The sequence below is a fragment of the Aspergillus affinis genome, assembly GCF_023601865.1.
Source record: "Aspergillus affinis strain CMG 70 chromosome Unknown NODE_64_length_189858_cov_85_443443, whole genome shotgun sequence".
Taxonomy (NCBI): Eukaryota; Fungi; Ascomycota; class Eurotiomycetes; order Eurotiales; family Aspergillaceae; genus Aspergillus; species Aspergillus affinis.
The window spans coordinates 70,185-92,179 of record NW_026515845.1 but is presented as its reverse complement, the minus strand read 5'-3'; the positions used below and the strand labels follow the sequence as shown (position 1 = coordinate 92,179).

The 21,995-nt window shown below is 53.0% G+C and overlaps 10 protein-coding genes across 10 annotated transcripts; 6 read left to right on the top strand and 4 right to left on the bottom strand.

Annotated features, from left to right (window-relative positions):
• Positions 1–14: 14 nt before the first annotated feature.
• Positions 15–1,448, top strand: KD926_009164 (putative endo-polygalacturonase; the record flags this gene model as incomplete). Its single annotated transcript, XM_053101773.1, has 1 exon — positions 15–1,448. One exon carries the CDS (start codon positions 15–17, stop codon positions 1,446–1,448), a length of 1,434 nt encoding a protein of 477 aa, XP_052954675.1.
• A 362-nt stretch (positions 1,449–1,810) lies between these two features.
• KD926_009163 (exopolysaccharide inner membrane protein-like protein) lies at positions 1,811–3,122 on the top strand (the record flags this gene model as incomplete). The annotated part of the gene is made up of 2 exons (XM_053101772.1): positions 1,811–2,736; positions 2,810–3,122. The coding sequence occupies 2 exons, from the start codon at positions 1,811–1,813 to the stop codon at positions 3,120–3,122; spliced, it is 1,239 nt and encodes a 412-aa protein (XP_052954674.1).
• Positions 3,123–3,856: 734 nt separating this feature from the next.
• KD926_009162 (glycoside hydrolase family 88 protein) lies at positions 3,857–5,482 on the top strand (the record flags this gene model as incomplete). Its single annotated transcript, XM_053101771.1, has 3 exons — positions 3,857–3,883; positions 3,940–4,110; positions 4,175–5,482. 3 exons carry the CDS (start codon positions 3,857–3,859, stop codon positions 5,480–5,482), a joined length of 1,506 nt encoding a protein of 501 aa, XP_052954673.1.
• A 69-nt stretch (positions 5,483–5,551) lies between these two features.
• On the bottom strand, positions 5,552–8,058 carry KD926_009161 (putative C6 transcription factor; the record flags this gene model as incomplete). The annotated part of the gene is made up of 3 exons (XM_053101770.1): positions 5,552–6,449; positions 6,516–7,087; positions 7,147–8,058. 3 exons carry the CDS (start codon positions 8,056–8,058, stop codon positions 5,552–5,554), a joined length of 2,382 nt encoding a protein of 793 aa, XP_052954672.1.
• Positions 8,059–8,843: 785 nt separating this feature from the next.
• KD926_009160 (putative transcription initiation factor TFIID subunit) lies at positions 8,844–11,034 on the bottom strand (the record flags this gene model as incomplete). Its single annotated transcript, XM_053101769.1, has 3 exons — positions 8,844–9,897; positions 9,946–10,804; positions 10,857–11,034. 3 exons carry the CDS (start codon positions 11,032–11,034, stop codon positions 8,844–8,846), a joined length of 2,091 nt encoding a protein of 696 aa, XP_052954671.1.
• A 510-nt stretch (positions 11,035–11,544) lies between these two features.
• On the top strand, positions 11,545–12,675 carry KD926_009159 (mediator of RNA polymerase II transcription subunit 11; the record flags this gene model as incomplete). The annotated part of the gene is made up of 4 exons (XM_053101768.1): positions 11,545–11,580; positions 11,846–11,880; positions 11,968–12,127; positions 12,259–12,675. The coding sequence occupies 4 exons, from the start codon at positions 11,545–11,547 to the stop codon at positions 12,673–12,675; spliced, it is 648 nt and encodes a 215-aa protein (XP_052954670.1).
• Positions 12,676–13,113: 438 nt separating this feature from the next.
• Positions 13,114–14,278, bottom strand: cap2 (F-actin-capping protein subunit beta; the record flags this gene model as incomplete). Its single annotated transcript, XM_053101767.1, has 5 exons — positions 13,114–13,187; positions 13,246–13,293; positions 13,367–13,636; positions 13,738–14,117; positions 14,250–14,278. 5 exons carry the CDS (start codon positions 14,276–14,278, stop codon positions 13,114–13,116), a joined length of 801 nt encoding a protein of 266 aa, XP_052954669.1.
• Positions 14,279–14,736: 458 nt separating this feature from the next.
• Positions 14,737–18,081, bottom strand: mph1 (3'-5' DNA helicase; the record flags this gene model as incomplete). Its single annotated transcript, XM_053101765.1, has 1 exon — positions 14,737–18,081. One exon carries the CDS (start codon positions 18,079–18,081, stop codon positions 14,737–14,739), a length of 3,345 nt encoding a protein of 1,114 aa, XP_052954668.1.
• Positions 18,082–19,200: 1,119 nt separating this feature from the next.
• Positions 19,201–20,039, top strand: KD926_009156 (uncharacterized protein; the record flags this gene model as incomplete). Its single annotated transcript, XM_053101764.1, has 3 exons — positions 19,201–19,324; positions 19,518–19,805; positions 19,876–20,039. 3 exons carry the CDS (start codon positions 19,201–19,203, stop codon positions 20,037–20,039), a joined length of 576 nt encoding a protein of 191 aa, XP_052954667.1.
• An 857-nt stretch (positions 20,040–20,896) lies between these two features.
• On the top strand, positions 20,897–21,625 carry KD926_009155 (HD domain-containing protein; the record flags this gene model as incomplete). Its single annotated transcript, XM_053101763.1, has 1 exon — positions 20,897–21,625. The coding sequence occupies one exon, from the start codon at positions 20,897–20,899 to the stop codon at positions 21,623–21,625; it is 729 nt and encodes a 242-aa protein (XP_052954666.1).
• Between the last annotated feature and the right edge of the window lie 370 nt (positions 21,626–21,995).

Below are 21,995 nucleotides of genomic sequence, written 5' to 3'. Positions count from 1 at the left end.
GAAGCGCGTGAAACATGACTGTCCAGGTATACGATTCTCCTGCCGGCATTCCTCTCAACTCGAACTTCACCGTTGAGCTCAAGGGAGAGAACGGCCAGCGATGGTTGCCGGTTCCTGTCTATGCTGTAGAAGTGGCCAATGCCAACATCACCTCCAACGAGTTCAATCGACATACTGTTGCGCTCGCTTCATTTGACTTCGACGGCCCCGTCCAAATGCGAGTCACCTACACTGCAGGGCCAGTAACATCTGCAGTCATCCGGCCCCGTTCTGCGAACATCGAAGCTCATATAGACGGTACCATCATAACATTCTCTCTCTCCGCGTCTAGAGATGTGATGATCGAGCTAAGCGGCAATAAGTGGACGGCTCTCCACCTGCTCAGCAACAAGATAGACTCGACTGCGCCGTTGCAAGACACCGATGATATCTGGTACTTCGGACCCGGCATCAACCAAGGGTCCGCCTATCAACACGTCACCGACGGTGTCAATCTGAACGTGCCATCTGGAAAGATCGTCTACATCGCCGGAGGCGCCTTCATCACCTGCCGACTCAATTTCATCAACGTATCCAACTGTGCCGTTCGAGGACACGGGTTTATCCTCGGGCCCGAGGGAGGCTATGTCCACCGCGAACACGGCGGAGCTATCCACATGAGCGGAGCCAGCAACATCAAAGTAGAAGGTGTCACCTCTCTAGGCGCAAAAGGATTTAGTCTATCGGCGGGCGAATGCCATGACATCCACGTGGACCGATACCGATCGTTCTCGTCCGCCGGCAACAGCGATGGAATCGACTTCTTCTGCTCGTCAGACATCGTCATCGAGAACTGCTTTCTGCGCAACTCGGACGATACCATTGCGCTCTACTCGCACCGCTGGGACTGGTTTGGCGACTCGAGGGCCATCCTAATCCAAAACTGTGTATTACTGCCCGACCTGGCACACGCGATTAACATGGGCACGCACGGGAACCCGTCCAGACCGGAAACAACCAGCAACGTGACGATCCGGAATGTCGATATTCTAGATCACGAAGAGAACCAACTGTGGTATCAGGGATGCATCGCCATCAATGCTGCGGATAGGAACGATTTCCACGATATCTTGATTGAGAACGTGCGAGTCGAGCGGATCACTCGCGGTCAACTAATCAACTTGCGTGTCATGCAGAACGCCATGTGGACTACTGCTCCGGGGCGAGGCATTCGAGACGTCAGGATCAGAAATCTGTCACTGGATCTGCGAGACTCGAAGAGTGTGAATCCGTCGATTATTTTGGGATATGATGAGCAATGCTCGGTGGAGAATGTGACGTTTGAGAATCTCCGGATCGATGGGAAAGTGATCCATGACGAGATGGAAAAGCCGCGATGGTACATGACAGCTGACTTGGTTCCTTTGTTTGCAAACGAGCATACCAAGGGTGTTAGATTTATTCTGTAGCTTTGAAATCATTAACTGTCTTTGCACTTGGTACATGCTCCATGATTGACTCCCAGATACTATCTAGATGCTCCATATGCACACCATTGACTCCAGTGCTCAAGCTGACCAGAATATACAGCCAGTCTTTGTGATCAATGAGCGCTCCACCAGTAACCAAAGTAGCCCAAAATCAGATCCCCAAGCGGAGGAATGAGCGGCTTCAATCCGACAGCGGAACAAAGGCCGGAATCCTTCACTGGGTGCCAAGTATTGAAGTACCTTTCGACCGGAATATATGATTTTGTAAAGACCTCACATCGACCATTTCGTTGGTGTCTAGTCTACCCCAGTTATCTCATAAACGTAGTCAGAAAGCCATCATGAGAGTCCCAATCCTGCTCGCCATCGCCACTCTCTTCTCAACCACGTCTGCCACCCTCCATCCTGAACCTCAACTCGTCCATCCCGGGGCCCTGCACACCAACAAGGACATCGAACGAGTTCGACGCAAAGTGCACGCCCACGAACAGCCCTGGTACCGCGCCTGGCAACACCTCGAGTCCAGCCCCCTCGCGCAAACAACCTGGACCCCCAAACCGCACGAGGTCCTCGTCCGCGGTTCAAACAGCACCTGGCCGACCACGCCAGCCGAGAATTACGGCGATGCATATCGCGACGCACACGCCGCCTACCAACTAACGCTGCGGTGGCTCATCGGCGGAAACACCTCGTACGCAGACCACGCGGCCTCCATCCTGAACAGTTGGGCTACGACCCTGCGCGCGCTCAACGGCACCGAAGACCAGTACCTCGCGGCTGGTCTCTACGGGTACCAGTTCGCCAACGCGGGTGAGGTCCTTCGCACGTATCCCGGTTGGAGTAAGGCGAACCAGACGGCGTTCGCGCGTCTACTGACGACCGTGTTTGCGCCGGCGAATCGAGACTTTCTGGAAACCCATAACGGCAAGACGAACTTCTACTACGCGAACTGGGACCTGTGCAATATCGCGTCATTGATGGCGATCGGCATATTCACGGATAATCGGACGATGGTGGACCATGCGGCGCGGTACTGGCAGTTTGGTCTGCCGGACAGCAGGGTCGTGGTGAACGGGGCGTTGCCATATTTCTCGATTGCCAATTTCACGGAGCCGGAGTCTGGGAAGACTTTGATGGAGATGCAGGAGTCGGGTCGCGACCAGGGACATGCGTTGCTGTGTATGGCGTTGCTGGGGGTCATTGGGCAACAGGCTTGGAATCAGGGGATGGATCTGTTTGAGACTTATGGATATGGGATCCTGAATGCGTAACCTTATCCCTTCTTCTTCTTCTTTTGGCATTGAGTATACCCTCACTGACACTGACACCTTGCTCTCCAGAGCTGAATACACCGCCAAATACAACACCAACCACACTGTCCCCTACATCTCCTATACGAGCTGGGAAGGTCTCTTGGGTGAAATATCAGCCAAATCGCGCTTCGATGTGCGTCCGGGCTACGAGGCCATCGTATCTCATTATACAAGGATCAAGGGTCTGAATACGTCCTGGTCCACCGAGTTTCGGGACTACGTGAATCGGAATATCTCCGCCGGTGTCGAGGGTGGTGGGGGTGATTATGGGCCGAACTCTGGGGGCTATGATGTCTATGGGCATGGGACGCTGATGTATCGGATTGAGGAGGATGCTTAGGGGTGGACTTGCAAGGGAGAGGGTCTTGATAAGCTGGTTTGACTTAGTCTGATTTGTTGAGAACTGAGGGTTGTGTGTTTGGGGGTGCTGTCTGCTAGGGTCTCTGAGCTTTTATATGAAGAGCAACGTATTTAGAGTGTTGCGATATTTGTTTTCGTATAGGTACAGGAAATGTCTAGTATAACTCAATAGTAACCGTTGACGACAGGTATATACCGAGGCATGCCGATCTTCCAAAATAGAAGCTCTCCAAGAATATGCCATTTTTTCTACCTATTTACGCAAATAACCTGAATGAAGCTTTGAGTGGTTTCTAGAGCGAACCACGCACGACTAAATGAAACATTCATGATGTCTACTTCCACTCTATCATAATCGAGTCGCGATCATAGTCAATGCCTATCAACAAGAAATCCGGAGCATTTCCGGGCCTTACCCCGATCTCCAGTCCGGAGAAAGACTCTCTCCCGTCAACTATGAACATGAACTAGAAAGGCCACAACAACCTTGCCAAGGTGGAGCAGCTGTTTGGTCTTGAGCATACGGACAATATACCGGCGTCCTCCCGCTTATCCCAAGATTCCATGTCTTGAGAAGTAATTTCGTGATTTCAAATAGGTACAACATCTACCTGAACTTTTAAATATATACCAGAGTTATCTCATCTTCGCTCTCCCCAAGACCCTCTTCAAAAGAGCTATATCTCCCTGTCCAAGTAATTCCACGCAATGTCAATGTCGCTAAGCCACGCATCTCCAACGGTATGCTTGCCTTCTCACACACCCTGGATAATAAAAGAAAGCTGAAAACCAGATAGGAGCACAGTCCAAAGAGAGTAAAAGCAGCTCATCAACACCCCAACGGCATAACCGGGACAAACGGCACCAAGACTTTCCCCTCCACAACATCCACCCGTCTAGCAAAAGCCCTATTCTCTGATTCAGCGATTGCCAAAATCTGGAGAGTCGCAGCCCGGGCTCAAGGATCAGTAAGTTCTACCATCCACAGAAATCTCAACCCGATAATAACCCCTTTTTCCCACTCCCCTGCAGAGCAAACCCCCCGTGCTATACCCTGAATATACCGGCTCTAATGGAAGCACCTATGTCTACCGCACGCTCGATTTCTGGACCTCCGGCTTCTTCCCGGGATCATTATATCTAATACTCGAGCGCTTAACACGTTATCAAAGGACCAGCATTTACCGATCTTCATCTCCTTCTGATGATGAAGACAATGAATCAAAAATATTACCTCACCACCTTCAGCTCTCGTACCTCTGCCGCTGGTGGACCGCAAACTTGCACCAAAACGCCCTCAAGCGGGACACGCACGACCTCGGATTCATGATCGCTCCATGGGCCATGAAAGCATGGGACCTGCACCACGATGCAGAAGCGTACAACAGTCTTGTCCTGGCCGCACACTCCCTCGCCAGCCGCTTCAACGCCACCACGCGATGCATCCGCAGCTGGGACGTCTGCATCACGAACAGATACTCGTACACTGATGTGTCGACGGACTTCCTCGTCATCATAGACAGCATGCTGAACCTTGATCTGCTGTTCTGGACCGCCCACGAAACCAACAATGCAGAATTGTATGACATTGCGGTAGCGCATGCGCACACCTCCCGGAGACACCACGTCCGCGAAGACAACAGCACTGCACACGTCGCGAACTTCGACGCTCAGACCGGCGAATGCAAAGCCAGATTCACGAACCAGGGATATAGCGACGAGAGCTGTTGGGCGCGTGGCCAGGCGTGGGGGATATTAGGGTTCGCGCAGACGTTCCGGTGGACGGGACAGTCTGTGTTTCTGGACACGGCGAGGGCGCTGGCAGAGTACTTCATATCTCACTTGCCAGAGGACGGGGTGCCGTATTGGGATTTCATGGCACCAGTAACGGATGAGAGTCCGCGAGATACGTCGGCGGCGATTATTGCGGCGTGTGGGATGCTGGTGCTGTTTAAGTCGCTTAGGGACACGTCGGAGGGGGAGTACTATCTCCGGGAGGCTTTGGGGATCGTGGATGCTGCCGTGGGCAGGTTTTTAAATCCGCCTACGTTGATGTTTCAGATGGGGAGGGCTCCGACGCAGTATGAAGTATACCCGGAGGGCTGTATCGCGCAGGGAGCGAGTGATGGATTCGACGTCTTGAGTTATGTCGATCAGTCTGGTTCGCGTACGCGAGACACGATTCTTGATGGGGCCACGATCAACAACTATGAGTTTGCTCCAAGACGGTGGGCGAACCACGGGTTGGTATATGCAGACTATTACTTCTTGTTGTTTGGCAACATGCTGCAAGAGTTGGGGTTGGTAGATATGCAGGGGCATATTAACTTTCCGATATAAATAGCTTCAGTGGGTAGATCGTTCATCGCTGTTTTAGTTTTGTAGCTAACTAAAGACTCGCCTCCAGAGCTATTGATTTAAATGTCCTGGACTGGGTGTATGATCCCCGGGGCTAATCACCGTATTGCCATAATTCACACCCGGGTTTTGCCACGCATGTAGAGGATCAGCATGATACGACTGCATCCCCAGAGACAAAATCGCCGGGCTCGCAACGCCCTGCCCACACGTCGACAAGAAGTCCTGCTGGAAGGCTGGTGGAAGCGGCGGAAAGGCGAGACTAAATGGATCATACCCAATTGAATCCTGAGGCGCCGGGATCTCAGGATAGTGAGTTTGTGAGATACAGGGGTTAACCGGTCGAGATGAGAACGCGTTTATATCGCTGCGCGAGGAATCCGTAGCAGGCGAGCATGGCTGCTCCTTGGATTCATCTGAGTACGCGGTTTGTCTTATATCCAGGCTTGGGCGCGAATAAATCGCCGAGTTACTCTGGGCCTCGATCAGCCGCTTTGCAAAGCTTGACGCAAGGTTGCCTTCACCGTCGTCGGTAGTATTTCCAGGACCTGCCCATCGCTGCGAAATTTCAAGTAGGCTGGCAATCAAGATGTCGAGGACGGGTGAGATGGGCACTCGGTTGTATCGCGAATGAGCGAGCAGCATGCGGCCCGCAATGAAGAGACAGAAAGAGAACTGGGGATTGGTGAATATCGGTGAGTATGCTAGAAACTGTTGACCGATCCTGGCCGTCTCCGAGGCCGCCTCGAGACACGTCTCTGCGGATGACGCGGACGGCGGCTTCACGGCACAGCTCTGCCAGTGCGCAGGTGGGTATGCAATTCCTTGGTGGAGCAAGATGACCGCAGTGTTGTGTGTTAAGTGAGCCAAGATGAGGTTTGGGTCCATGATCCCATCAGCGTTGAGCACAGAAGCCTCGCGCCACTTTGATGGCAGAAATAATTTCCATCTCCGAGTTTGCGACGATGGTTAGCCTGTCAAACTTCATCCATCTGCATTCTGATCAAGTACTTACTGGATGAGTCTGAGGTCCAGCTCTTTGAACTTCATCAACCACAGCTGGGCCTTTTCCGTATCATTGACAACAAATGCATGGTGGAGAAAGAAATTCGTCACCAGGGCAAGCGACTCCGTAGCCTCAATATTATACGCCAACCCGCCAATCGAATCCTGATCCTCGGAGCGTGATGGGCCCTGGCTTTCAAAAAGACGCGAGCTGCTAGATAACGGACCCTTGGAGTCCGAGATGCCAAAATACGGCGTTCGTACTTCCTGCTCCTGGCCCCAGATCGCACCCTCACATGGCAGCCGGCGTTTGATATCGGCGCCGGCCAGGCTCATCTTCCAGCCGGTGGAGACACTGCAGAAGCGGTCCATGAGAAAGACCGTCCAGAAGACCCGGCGGCGTTCCTCGGCCTCAATCCATGATCTGGATGGCGTGAGAAACAGCATCCGCCGTATTAGCGTCTCGCCAGCGTTCGTCGACCCGTAAAGCTCGTCCTCTTCCACGTTCAACTGTAACTGCTCCACCGTGCCCACCATGTTTCCGATGATGGACCAAGAAGAAGGACCGCGTCCTCGGCCAATCTGGATGTCCATACTAATCAGTTATGCGTGCGCAAACGAGTCCAAGAGCAGCCACATACCGTCTCAAACGCAACAATGATCAAGGCCTGCAGATTCTCGACCGAGAAAGTCTCGATACTGTTCAAAATGACTCGCTGTCGACTTTTCTCCGCAATACGTGTTTTCGTTTGTTCATCGCGGAGCCTTGCGTTCTGAGAGAAGCGCACGCAGATGGCAATGATCGCATGCAAGATACAAGCAATGCGCGGCCGTTCCTTTTCCGATTCCATCCGTCGTCGAAATCTAACAACATGCAAGATGGGGATCCAGTGGTGAATATTCAAGTAGTAGAAATCCACTAACTCGGCCATGATTTCGGGTGGTAGAAGCCCGCTGGGATTGTCATTATCGTTATCCCAGTCCCAATCGACATCCTCGCTGCGTCTCAACAAAGGCGCCTTCTCGACCCTCCGTCGTTTCGCCCCGACACCCGACGTGATCGCTGCGTCTGCTTCATCCTGCGCCGACGACCTCTTCTGCATCTGTTTCTTTTCCTTCTCTTCCTCCGCAGCACGCAATAGGCGACTCTTCACTCTCTCCCTCCGCCTCTCCAACTCCGTCAACCCATTACTCTCTTCCTCTGACCCGCTATCCCCATCACGGTCCCCGCCCACATCCTTACCCAAACCAACCTCCCCCAAAACCGCCCTCCAAAACACCTCCTGCCCCAGAAACATATTCTCCAGCGTCTCAATACGCCGATATAGTTGATCGACGGCCCCGGCCCTCAGACCCGGCTTCAGGCGCCGATCATCATAGACGCAGGGGACGTTGAACCGGATGCACTGGTCGCATGGTTGGGCGCGACTGCAGCGGGCTTTTTTCTTGCGGCAGGATTGACAGGCGGGAATGTCTTCGTCGGTGGGTCTGGGGGGTTCATTGGAGGGTAGGACATCTTGTTTGTTTTTGTTGTTGTTGTCTTTGGGTGGCATTGAGATGGGATATTTTAGATATATATATGTGAATATACGAAGTGCGTTAATAATACATGATTGCGAGGTGGGGTGGCGAAGGACGATTGAAATTGCGAGATGAGTTGATGGATGAGCAATGAATAATGGATGGTCAGAGAATTAATTAGGATTGGGCCTTCATTGCGCAAGTCATTTGATTCCGACCAGAGTGGGCAATGGGCGACCAACCCCACGGGGAAATGATGCACCCGCGCAGGAACAACCCAAGCTGAGGGATGATAATCATATTAATGTGAGTATCTACCTTGATAGGTCGTCGGTAGCCAGAAGCAAAAAGGCCTCCAATCATCGGCCAAGACTCAGTAGAAAGGATTCGGAGGGCGGGAGAAAGACCGGAGACGCTCCGATCTGGCGAGGCGGGGTTGATTCTTCCACTATCTACGGATTATATAACCTGCAAGTCTTGTAACTATAGAACAACCTCTCGATTGACTAACCTACCTGTCTAAGTGCCTGTAAACATAATCACTTTTTTACTATTTGCAATCACTGCCAACCAACACCGCGACCATGCCGTGACGCCCGCCAAATACCCAGCCATGAATTGCCATCACATGCAACTATCAATGGGCTTCATTTCTTTTGATATTCAAGGTTCAATGGTATTACAAAAGGAGATAGAATGAAAACGGAAAAGAAACGAGATAAAGAAGACGGATAAAGACCGTGAAAGAAACAAGAAACGGGTATCAGGCGCCACTGTGCAGAAAGAAAGAAACTCAATTCAATTCAATCCTCACTCCTCAGGGAAGATAAGCGCCACCAGCGATGATCAGGTTCATATTGGTGAACTTCACCTTGTAGACGGGACTCTTCTTCGTAGGGAAAGCGCTGATTTGATCGGGCGAAACCACGACGTCTTTGCCCTTCTTCTTGCCGATGCCCGGGGCAACGGAGCTAGACGCCTGCGTGCCGGACCCCGCGGAGGTTCCTGCGTCCACCTTCGTACCGGCTGCGCCATCACCAACCACTCGGCCTTGCGAGGAGTCCTGAGAGGGTCTGGTTACGTCCCACACTCGGACCGTGCCGTCAGCGCCGCCGGAGACGAGCACCGTCGATTCCACGCTCCAGCTAATCGACCAGATTCCGCCCTTGCCGTGGCCGCGCATGCGCTTGGTCAGTCGTCCTTTCGCAAGGTCCCACAGCAAGATCGAGCCGTGGTCATCGGCCGATGCCAGAAGCTTCCCGTCGCGACTGCAGGCGAGAGCGGTGATGTTGCCCGTGTGTCCAGTGAACATCCGCACGGCGTTGCCCGTGGTCACCGCCCACATGCGCACCGTATGATCCGAGCTGGCGGTAAAGATATAGGCGGAATTGGGGTGGAAACACACGCAATCGACGTCCTGATCGTGGCCGACAAAGATCCGCTGTTGGCGAATGTGGTCGGTCACCCAAAGGCGAGCGGTCTTGTCGTGTCCGCCAGAAGCGAAGTAATGTCCATACGGTCCCCACTGCAAGTCCCAAACAGGCTGATCGTGGCCCTTGTAGACAACCATACATTGCCACAGATCCAGAGACCACAGTCGGATGGTCTTGTCGGCGGAGGATGAGAGAAGCCAGCGGGCGTTCGTGGGGGCCACCGCATTCTCAGTGCGTGTGATGGACGGAGCAAAAGCCACCGCGTAGATAGGCCCGGAGTGGCCGATCAAACGACGAGAATTGGACGGGCCCGAGTCATCCACATTGTCGTAGGTGTTTGGGATACGTTTTCCATCCAGACTCCAAACCCGGATGTACGACTCTTGCATACCAGCTGCAACGAGCATATTGTCATCGGAGAAGTCCAAGCAGTTGATTCTACGCATGTCAGTGAGAGTTCAAATCACGTAGGAATTCCAAACTTACCCGTCGTAAGTATTATGGAAGGTGAACATGCAGACGCTGACGGCAGGACCGACGCCGCCCGTCCGGCCTTCGATTCTGAATCGGTCACGGTTTTCCTTCACCTTTTGCACTTCAATCGCCACATCACGTGCCGTTGACGGGGGGTACGGAATATCTGTACGTGTGGGGGCTTCGTCGTCTTCTTCCTTTTTGATCATCTGATCGAACTCTTGGACCAGGGTGTTTTGGCCCGCAGTTGGAGTATTCTTCGCATCTTCGTCGGCCAACTCGCCTCGAACGTCAGACTCTAGCGTGTCTTCCATCGGCAACTTTCCGAGCCTCAATCTGGGCAAAGTTCCCGCCATAGCTGGGTTGTCTCCGGTATACGCAGATCCAGGATGATGACCTGGAATACCCTCGTCTTCAGCCGGGAAGGTCTGGCCTCCTGAGGCTTGACCGAGCATGGCAGCGAAACTGAATCGGCCGTCGGCGGCACGCTCTTTAGTGATGACCGTGCAGAAACTGCTCAAGATAGCGGACATGACGGAGCCGCCTTCCTTCTGCTTGTTTTCGAGGAACTGCATGAGGTTCGAGAAAGCCGGGTTGCTGAGCACCAGGCGATATTTGTTCGTGCGGTACAGCTTCGCGACGGAGTTGTCCTGGACATGCTCCGGCAGGCTGATAGGCTCCAAGGCGCGCACGTCCTCCGTGTGCTCTGGAAGAAAGAGGTTCTTGTTGATTTCAAAGAACTGTTTCGCATCCTGCGGGTAGAACGAAGTCACCATGTTAAGAAAAGAGTAGACGAAAAGCGGCCAGAGAATCCGTCTCAGCTCGGGCTTGTATAGGTCCAAGTTGTCTTCAACCCATACTTTGAGTAGATCTGGAACTGGAGTCAGCCGATTTGTAACTGCTGAAGGAACGACTGAGCTTACCGAAACCCATTCTATATTTTGGCCGTGCGTCCTCTCCCAGAGGAGGCAAAGGACGTCCATCAATTTCTTGATTTGCAGATTCCATGCGCAGCATGGCCTCTGTGCGGCTATACCCTTTCTTGGCCAGATAGTCGATGACCTTGTTCAGTACGTCAGCGGTGTTGACATGATTTGACATGATGGTGACTAAAAGACAAGCCAGTGGATGAGAAGACGCAGAGAAAACCAGATAGATGACAGAGATAGATGTTCCAGTATAGAAAAATCCGAAAGAGGCGAAGGGCTTCCACGATGACTGGATGCAGCCCTGTGACCGCCTTGTCCCTGGTCTTCTGGGGTAGATTCCTGTCTTGATCTTGGCCGGTGATGCCGATTACATCTGCAACTGACTGAGCACCAAGGCCTGGGCCGAGGCTTTGGAGTAGCCCAGACAGACTAAGTATGCCTCTGCCACACTGGAGGACCTCAAGGTGGAGCAGAACGAGCACAAGGGCAAGAAGATCGGCTAGGTCAAGTCCCAGAGATATTCCACCGTAAAGTGAAATATAAGAGGCGATGTGAATACAGGGAAATGCCACACCAGACCGTAAACAGCGTCGCGACACCACCACCTCACAAACCCGAACAAAAACAATCATCCGCCCAACAAAGAAAACAACTTACTATCTGATTCAAATTTTGTTGCGACATGGCGCCGCTCGGGGGCGGCGGCGGCGGACCGGGAGTGGGTGCTGGCACTGGAGGTGTAGCAGGCATGGACTGTTGGGGAGGCATGGACATTCCACCTCCGGGCCCCATGCTTCCACTTCGGGGCACAGGGCTTGGGGCCCCGCCTGGCGCAGACATGGCGCAAAGAGTGCTCTGAGGACAAGATGCGGATGGGATCTCCTGCCTAGCCTGCGGGAGATGGGAGCTGATGCGATCTCGGAGAGCCCAGGGATGCCCGTCGCGGTTTGTCGATGGAGCGTCACGTTCTGATATGGCGCTAGGCCGGAGGAGGCTTGGCGGCGATTCCCCGGCTGAGGTAAGCACAGTGGCTCCCCCGGTAGAAGCACGTGACGCGGCTGGAACGCTTTCGAGAGTGGGAGAGACAGACTAACTGACAGACCAGACATGTCTCGTGGATTGAGGAGAAAACAAAACACACCGGGCGACACCTTCAATTCAAACTCAATAATCCGACCCAGATGGCAAGCAACACAAACACCTCCGGACCTGATCAGGTCTTCACCTCAGCAGATCGCATCCGCCAATTGAATGAAGTAGACAAGGTAAGAGGAACAAGAGGAAATCATTCACCTCCGACAGCGGCCGGGGATTCTAAGATCCCACGACACCAAACAGCACAGACAACAATAAAAAATCAAATGAGATTCAATTAACTAATCGCCCATCAATACAGGATGTGGCTCGACTGATCCATTCCGCCGGCTTGGCCATTCAAGCCCTGACCAACGCCCGAACCAGCGACTCGTCGACAGACAACTCCCTGCAATCCCACCAAGCGCGGTTCAAAGAAGCGACGTCCCAATACTTTGCCCTCCTATCATCGATCGATGTGCGACTGCGCCGCCAGGTCTACGCTCTGGAGGAGGCCTCCATCCTGGCGCCCGACTCCGCTTCTGCCAGGGCCGGCGACACGACCGGTGCCGGCGGGGCGGCTGCGGGTGCCTCCAATCCGTTGGATATCAGTTGGTTGAACAGCAGAAAGGACACCGTAGGAAAGGACAAGGAGGCTGAGTTATGGGCGGCTGCACGCGGCTTCGTGGAGCAGATCAGCAACTCTACGGGCAAACAGGAGAGAATGGAGGTTGATTGATTGATGGATTGCAATCTCGACTGGATGGGAAGGATCTCGCCCGGGGAATTGAATATCGACGTCCTTTCTTAACGAGCATATGCCGCCTGTCGGAAATTTTAGCGTTTTGACTGTCTTGCTTGGTCGAGCAAAGCAACTCCTGGCGAGGCAGTTGTCTTCGGTCGGCAATGATTTATGATACCCAAAGTTACTCAAATGACAAATATGATCTATTGTTCAAATTTAAACACTACGTGCTAGATGCTACTTGATGCGTTCAATGGATTAAATCTAGGATCTCCAGGAACCTTGGACTCGAAAAAAACTAGATACAGGAAACTGGAACTGCAGTAGAACACACGGACAGAAAATATGATAGCACAGGCAGTTGTAGAAATGGCAGTCGCTCTGACAAATTCGCTAAAGATATCCAGCATCGAAGATATCCGGAGAGGACGCTTATTTCTGCATGGACCGGATCATCTCCAGATGAGTTGCCTTTTCCTTGCTGGATTCCGACAAGGACGAGAGGCCTACGGCGGGTTAGCATATCAGAACACGCCAAGTATCACACAATCGGGTTCAACTTACTGCGCAGCTCACCGACCACATCCTTGGCCTTACCGAAGTAAACTTCCTCTATAGGCACAACTCGATTAGCCACCGCTGCAACTCGAAAAGAATGAAGGAGAGGGAGGGGATGGAAACGAACGCAGCAAGTTCCTCATCTTCAGCTCCATATCCTCCACCAAGCGACCGACATTAGCCACATGGCTGGCGTCCGATTCCACGGGTAGATCGACCTCGACCTGTCGGGTCATGTTTCCACTCAGATCCATCTCGCCCAACGCCTCGGTGGTGTTAGCCAAGTGCAGGATCACGGTACTGGTCAGCTTATAATGAGACATGCGAGCGCGGTCAGTCGCTTCGAACACATGAATGCTGTCCCACTCCCCGGAGCTCTTCGCACCCGGCGTTACCCCTAATTGTCCGTCAGCTTGAACACACCACAACCACAGCTTCCTTCTGCCGGAGCGCTGATGCAGAACACCAGAAAAGGCGAAATGGAGTCGAGTAACCCACCCTTTTTCAAAAGTATCACGCCAGCAAACCCATCATCCAAGTCCCAGAAGTAGACGCTGCCGACGCCGCCCTCGTAGTACAGCTCCCGGTAGACATCAAAGGCCTCGTTGGCCGCGACCTCGAGCTTTCTCACGCGCTCGCTAGGCACGGTGCCGTCGTCCAGAGGGGGGTCGAATTCATTGCTCCAGGGGGACCGGTAGCTGTCGCCGTCCCGGTTGTAGTCGCAGAGCAGGTAGTCGCGGTTCGTCCGGGGGCAGCGGCGGATCTCGAGGGGCTGGTCTACAGAGGAGAGGAGGTCTTCGGTGAGATCGGGGACGATGGATGTGATAGCTTGCAGGTTCTGCTTGGTGTCGCGGGGGTTGAGACGTCGAAGAAGATCGCTGGGATGGTCAGCAGTAGGCAATAGGCACCAGGTGGTGGGGTAACGTTGGGGGCATGGGAATGCTGGGATTGCGAAGGAGATGAGAGGGGGTGGGAATTGGGGAACGAGTCATTCCGTTAGGGTCACTTACAGCGCACTGTCATATTGAGCGTCCGCCATGGTGGAAAATGTGAGGTCGCTGGTGCTTGTCTGCTGTTTACTTGCGATCTCCCGCTCTCAAGTTGGCCGGAGCACGGAGAAAGTGTGTGGTGGGAAAGACACGGGATGTGGCAATTGTTGTAATTCACTCTGTTTGATGGACCGTGACGTTATCTACACGCACCCGTTCCGAGTACTAGTTAACTAACTAATTATTCCGTTGCTTAACTAGTAACAATCTACGGGCCTGAACTATGAATGCTTGCGATCTGCTTGACTTCAGTGGCTTACTACCGATTGATTTCCCCACTATGTAGTAAGTTGACCGTGATGCCAGTGCGTCACAATCTGTTCCCTAAAAATTATTACTTTTTCTTTTCTTTTTTTTTTTTGAGATCTTTACCCAAAGAAAACCCCATTGGTCAAAATAGTAGCCAAAAGACCTAATCAGCATCATCCAACACAGTCCAATTCTGCTTTTACGATCTGCGCTCGGTGCTTCGACTCAAAATGGTGTCTATATCAGGGGGTGTAAACTCATCAAACTTCTCGCCTTCGCTTCTCTGCGAGGAATAGAAGGGTACCGATTCTGGATGGTCTTGTATCGGGGAGGTCGGGGCGTAGTTTTCGCCGTTGCAGACTTCGTGTAACAATCGACGAGTTTTGAGGGGCTTTAGGGGCTGAGAATGATCATTTGATCCTTTCTTGCGTTTGTGTCTAGGGGGTGGCAGTGGGCGTGAAATTAAGGCATCTTCCGGCGGTCTTCGAGACTCGAGGCTCAACACTTTTTGAAAGCGTTCCTCGCAGTCTATACCTAGCTGATTGATTGTTTGTAGTGCACCGATCATCCGACGGGTGACTGATCCGTGCGTCACGGCCTTTGTCGGTCTTGGAACTGATTGCAGTTTAGGAAAAGCGTCGTTGCGAGGGGGTCGGGTGAATTGCGGACTGGTCTCGCCAACATTGCCGTAGTATTGCTCAAGCTCATTTTGCTGCTCCGCGGTCAGCAAAACATCTTCAGCGGCCGGTATATCGATGAGCTCGGGCGTTGGTGTTCGTTCTTTCGGCCTACTTTTTGGTTTTGATTTTCGCGTGGCACCGCCGGTGGCAAGGTCCGACGCCTTGGTGAAACCAGTCTCGACGTTGTCCGGCATGTGAAACTTCTTTGGAGGCCTCTTGGGGGCGTTTCGTCTCTTTTTCGGCTCGGGGAGGTCCGGGTTGTCATTCTCCGTCGGAATATCAATTTTCTGCTTGTTGACAGTGGGACGGACCCCCGGCGGTAGAATGCGTGGGGACTCGTCGGTGTGGTAGGCGAACCGCTTCCCACTGGCGATCATTTCTTGCATTTTTTCATAATTATCTGTCGCTTTGAGATATGAATGCTCCTCTTTCCCCTGCATGAGCAGTATCACGATGTTTCCCGCCCTTTTTCGGCCAGTACGTCCCATACGTTGGAGCATGCGGATTGGCGAGGCAGAGGAGTCGTAACAGATAATGCGATCTACCTCACCGATATCCAACCCTTCCTCGCCAATGGAAGTTGCCACTATGGTGTTATAGACCCCCTCTTTGAACTTCTGGATGACGCTGAGCTGCGTTTTCTGATTCATGCCGTCCGAGTCCTTGTTGCTGGACTGGCCGATGAAAATGTGAGGTCGGACCAAAGGCTCATGTCTCTTCAGCACTCGTATCACCTCTTCGGCACTATCTCGGAAGTGGACAAAGATCATCAATCTGGTGGAGGACTGCGTGTTCCCGTCTCGTCCTTCACCGGCATCCAGAAAGTGGTTCAACACCACTTCTTTGAGATATGCTAGTTTTGGATGGCCGATAAACTCCGGGTGCTTTGTCCACGCCGAAACTTGGCTCATGAGTCTTTTGTAGTTCTCATCTTGGACGAGCTGCTGTTTGTATTTCCCATTCTTCAGGCCGCCGGTGCCGGACTGGAACTTCAGCTGGCTCCGATAAAAAGGCGTAATCCCATGATATTTGAGAAGGTCAAGACTGTGAGCACAGCTAGCAAGGACGGTGAAAATCGAGCTGATCATGATCTTGAACCCGGTGCTTGCCGTTCGACCAGCATTCGAGGCCATCCATTCCTGGCGGGTTTTGGTGAGTCCGAAGGGGGTGAGCGTTAGAGGATCCGATCCCCAGTAGGCGTTGAGGTGTTTTAGTTTATCAACCAGTGGCTGGAGAGCACGGGAAAAGTGTTCCTTGCACAGAATAAGCTCCTCGGAGTCCGAGAAAACCTCCCACTCGATTTTTTTGGCGTGCACGTACTGTCGAATATCAAGCGACTGCTCCGTGCGAATCTCCACCTTGGAGATATTCAAGCCGTCTATTACCTCTTGTACGGATTCCACGGAGGAGCCCGGTGTGGCTGTCAGTGCCAGAACACGGAAGCTTTGATTGAATCGCTGGAGGAATTTCACAACCTCCACGTAGGCATAGCCCCCGGTAGCTCGATGGGCTTCATCGACAACGACCAAGACAATGCGTTTCGGGTCGGCGATTCCGGACTTGAGGTCGTTCATCAACGTTTGTGGTGTAAGAAAAAATACGCGCTTGGTTTGCCACTCCTCTGCTCGGATACCCGGCGCGATGCCGCCGGTGAGCATGGATGTTTGAGATTTGGGAATGCCGGCGATGCCCAAGCAGGCAGAGACTTGTTGGGACACCAGGGGTTTTGTCGGGGCGACGAAAATGATTTGAGCGTCCTGGGTCCACCGATACCAATTGAGCATGACCGTGGCAGCAATGAACGTCTTTCCCAGACCCGTGGGGAGCGCCACCAACAGGTTGTGGTAGAGGCCTCGTTGAGCAATGTTGAACTGATAGTCTCGCGTGTTGCCCAGGTTCGTCGGGTAAATCCAGGTGTCGAGAGTGTCCTCCACGAGCTTGTGATGTGTCGGCTTCTCTCCATGCTTTTCCGGAGGGCACCAAGTGTTTTCTCCGGGGGGCGAAGTGCTTGCCGGATTCCGATTAACCATGCCGAGGAGCGTGGTTTGACGGGGGACCCGGTTGAAAGACGAGAAGGACCCTCCGCTCGTTTGTCGTGGAGTGGGCCGAGGCGGAGGCAAGGTGGCGATGAGGGAATCGACGTCGATGTCAAATGCATCGTCTGGGAGCTCGGCAAACATGTCCCCGGAGGCATTGGGCGTATCCGTCTTCTTCTTTGTCGTCGTCTTCGGTGTCTTCTGGTTACCGGGAAGACTTCGAGTCGGCAGCGGGGTAATCTGGTTAAAGGAAAGAGCGTTCCGTGCTTGCTCTTGCTCGAATGACTGAACGGATGCCGCAAGGGCAGCCTCCATATCGTCGTCCCCGAACTCGTCATCGTTGTTGCCGTCGTTGTTACCGTGGTCTGCCGGAGACGCAGGTCTTGGCGGCTGGGGCTTGGGTTTCTGCCACCGAGGACCACGAAGCATCTCGGGAGGTGAGGGTGGCTGGGTGAGCTGCGTCACAAACAGGTTGTCTTGGTTGATGCTTTGCTGCTTGGGGACAAACACCTTGCGCTTGGATTTTGCGTCGGTGGTCTCATATGCTTGGCTGGGGGAGGACAGCTCGTCATCCCTCCGGGGGGCCCCGTAAGAGCCGTCACCGTCAATGAAGGAACCCAGGTCGGTATCGGAGCCGTATCTATCACTCTCGGCCTCGAGAGCCTCGTCGATCTCGTTGGGTGAAGGTCGGGGTCTGGCAGTCTCTAGACGACGCTTCTTGGCTGGACGCGGGGAATCCGACTCCGACGGAGAGCCTTCTTCCGCCATGTCATCCACCAAAAAGTCGTCGAGACCGTCACCGAATAATTCTTCCTCGTCGACGGACATCTTGACGCGTCCTGCTCGAAAGAATTGGCCGGACGGCACGAGGAGGTCTCACCGGTAGATAAGGCGCGTCGCGGGCGTCGCGACATCATGTGCTTTGGCACAGCGGATGTTTGGCGCGTTTGCATCGCAATCGTCGGCGGTTTGTCCGTGTCACCTGCCGTCAGGTGATTTGATTGGATCAGCGATAAGAAGTCTTGGCGTCCTCTCACTTTCGGATCTCTCATTTTTTGTCCTTCTGGAGTCACTAACGAGGGCCTCCTCCGTCCAACTCTACTTACAGCAGATACAGAAGGAGTAGTAATACGTATTGCTGATCGGGGGATGGGTGACCTATCGGTCCAATTCCCAAGGACGGCTGTTGACTGACTTGGGGTGGTACAACTCAAACTTGCCACCCTCTCTTCATTCTGGACGCTGGTGGCACAACAAAGCGGCCTAGTCTTTAGGGGCAGCGTTAGCGCTATTTTTGGTGGCTCCCCAGATTTTCACCCGAGCACTGATCAGGGTTGGGGCCTTGGGGGTGCTCTGAGGAATGGATAATGGATATGGAAGAAACAGGAAGAAATCATTAAATTCAGTTGGAGGAAATAAGATGACAGACAGTCAATATCTGCAGAGTGATCCCTCAGTTCATTCTCGCTCTCTGATCGCTCCGGTAACCCTCGAGGGACCAGCGCAGAGCAAACCAGGTCACTCAACCCTGCGCTGTCTGGCTATCTTCAAGGCTAGTCTAAGTATAGCCCGGCGCCTGATGCTGATTAGCCACCAGTGAAACCCCGCTAATGAAAGGGCGCCACTGGGTTTCAATTATTGCTTTGCCCTGTCAGACGGCAAAGAAATGAAAGAAAATGCAGGAAACTGGAGGATGCCAGGGAAAACCTTGGATCCTTGGGTCGTACTCCAGTAGTCAGTCAGTCTGGTCCGGTCTGGTCTGGTCAAGCAACTAAAGTAAATAAATCCCTCCCACTCCCCCTTTTCCTCCTCTCTTCTTCCTTTTCTTCCTTTCCTCACAGTCTCTCGTTTTGAACTGCCAATTCCTGCTTCTCGGACACTCGCTCAATTTGATCTCTTCGATCCATCTCTGTCACTTCAGATCTGAACCTCTCCCAATCCGTCACAATGAAGCTCAACCTCATCGCTCTGACTGCCCTGCTGGGCCTGACCGTCGCTCAGTCCAGCACCTCTACTGGCCAGGCCTCGGCCACCGCCAGCCTAACTCCCGAGGCTTCCTGCGCGAAGAAGTGTAAGTGATTCTGATTCTGATTCTGATTGTGATCGCACTCTTATCTCGTTGCTCGTTGTTTCTTCTCGGATCTCTCCGTGGCTCGTCTTCTCCACTCCCCCTAATCCACTGCAATCTATCGAATCTCCACCTTCGCGCGATCACAAACGATCCTTTTCTCCATGTCTCAGTCTCGCTAACATCGCTCCTCCAGGCACTGAAACCGATCTCTGCTGCGTCGCTTCGTGCTACAAGGTCCCCTGTCCCAGCGACTCGCAGGCCAACGACACCGTCGACTGCGTTGCCGCCTGTCCTCAGGGCACCGGCTCCCCCAGCGACACCGACCGCTACGCCAAGTGCCAGAACAGCTGCTACAGCAGCCACTTCTTCCCGGCCACCAAGCTGACCGACAGCGACAGCAACTCTAAGACCACTGCCACCGCCAACAGCGACTCCAAGACCACCGCCACTGACAAGGACAGCAAGAGTTCCGCGACTGGCTGTACGTTCCTTCCCCTTACATGATACCCACCCCTAGCACAAACAAGCGATGCTAATAATAATGTTTCCAGCCTCTGGCTCCCACCACTCTGGCTCCGGCTCCAGCGCCAGTGCCACCGGCTCGAGCACCTCCTCCGGCTCCGAGGCCAGCTCGACCGCCAACGCCGCGGCCCTGAAGCTCGGTGCCTCGACTGCCGGTGTCATCGGTCTGGTCCTTGGTGCTCTGGCTCTGTAAAGGAGCTGACAAAAGACACTCACTATGAGACTTGACTGGCGCGCCACAAACGGTGTGGATGTGAATTCAGGGGCTGGGGGGGACGGGGTGTTAATGCGAGGGAGGCAAGGGTTGTTTTCTTTTCTTTCACGGGACACGGGTTGCATGGTACACATAATACGGGGCTATTCCCTACATAGTTTTTTCTGCTATTTTACTTTAGCATTTACCTTTCTCAGCTGTGATAATAATTCTCGAAATACCATCACGTCTAAATTCTAGCATTTGCTTTATCCTTTCATCTAGAGTAAACAGTACAAACAAACAGTAGATAGACAAGAAAACTAGGACCAATTCCCCAGAAACAACTTGACAGCGCCGATCAACCCACAAAAAGAATCAAGAATCAAGAATGTGAATGAAGTGCTGAAGATCAAGTCAATCATAATGTGATCTCAGATTTCACTGTGCAGAAGAACTGCAGACTGCAGCCTCCAGAGATTGTCCAGTTTAATCTCCACATTCTCCGCCCACCTCGTAATCGGCTCCCGCTGCCTTCTGCAACCCAAATTAACCTCCCTTCCTAAGGCAGCCTTGGCCTACCTACATTGCCTATCTATCTCCAATTCTCCATCGGCAGAAATATCCACCCCAGAAAATCCAAATCCAAAAAATCAAAACTTCAACCCCCTCTCTCCCTCCCCCTCCCCTCCAGGCTCCCTTGTCAGTGTCTCCGACCATCTCAACCCAATAAAACTCAATCCCAAACAAACCAAACCCAAATCCACCCTCATCACCATCCAACCAAACAAAAGCGATAAAAAAAACCCCCCCGGTCAAGCAAAAGAAAAGATCAGATCAGAAAACCAAAAAAAAAAATGACCCTCTACACAACCCTAACCCCCTTCGTCAACACCTGCATGGCCTCGCACGACCCATCGCACAACCCAGCACACGTGCACCGCGTCGTCTCGCTGGCGCGCTCGATCCTACGCGCCGAACAAGCCCTCCACCCGGAGACGCGCTACTCCACCGAAGTGGTCGACTTAGCGGCCCTGCTGCACGACGTGGGCGATCGGAAGTATCTAGACCAGGTGAGGGAGATCATCATTTCTGCTGCCTCTGCCTCTTCATCATCCGGGCTGCGAAAGCAGGATGAGGAGGAGGTAGAAGTAGACGCGGACACGCTAGTTCTGCAAACGCTTCTCTCGCACGGGGCGTCGCGAGAACTAGCGACGCGGGTCCAGACCATCGTATCGCATGTGTCCTACACGAGGGAGAAGAAGGACCCCGAAGCGGTGCGCAGGTTGATCGAAGACGACGGGGACGTGGAGTTGGCGATCGTGCAGGATGCGGACCGGTTGGATGCGTTGGGCGCGGTGGGGATCGGGCGGTGTTTTACCTTCCTGGGGGCGCAGGGACGCAAGTTCGTTCCCGAGGGCGGGGCGTGGGAGATGGAGAATTCGATCGAGCATTTTCAGGAGAAGCTGGAGACGTTGGAGGGGATGATGAAGACGCAGACGGGGAGGGAGATGGCCAGGGTGCGGACTCAACGGTTGGTGGAATTTAGGGGGTGGTGGGAAGAGGAGATGGCTCTGGTCGAGTAGAAAAGGAAAAGGATCAGGTTGTAATTATCGGGTGTTTATTTGGTTATTCAAGGTATAGAATCGCTAGAGAAACAACATGCAAAGTCAAGTCCGAAAGTCATCCTTCCTGTCTATCTATTCTCAGTACAAGTCACCATATTGGGGTATGTAACATCTGATGGGTGACAATCAAAATAACAGAATAAGAATAATAGCGATATCATGTATCAGCAGTACAGACCGAGCATCAAGCAAGGCCAGCCCAATGCAAGTGAATAGAGTCCCCTCAGCCGGGGGGAAACATTAATGGATGTCAAAATGGAACAGAAATGATAAAGGAGTGGAGCCTGTCCCAAGAATGAAAAAAAAAAAAGAACCAACTCCGATCCAA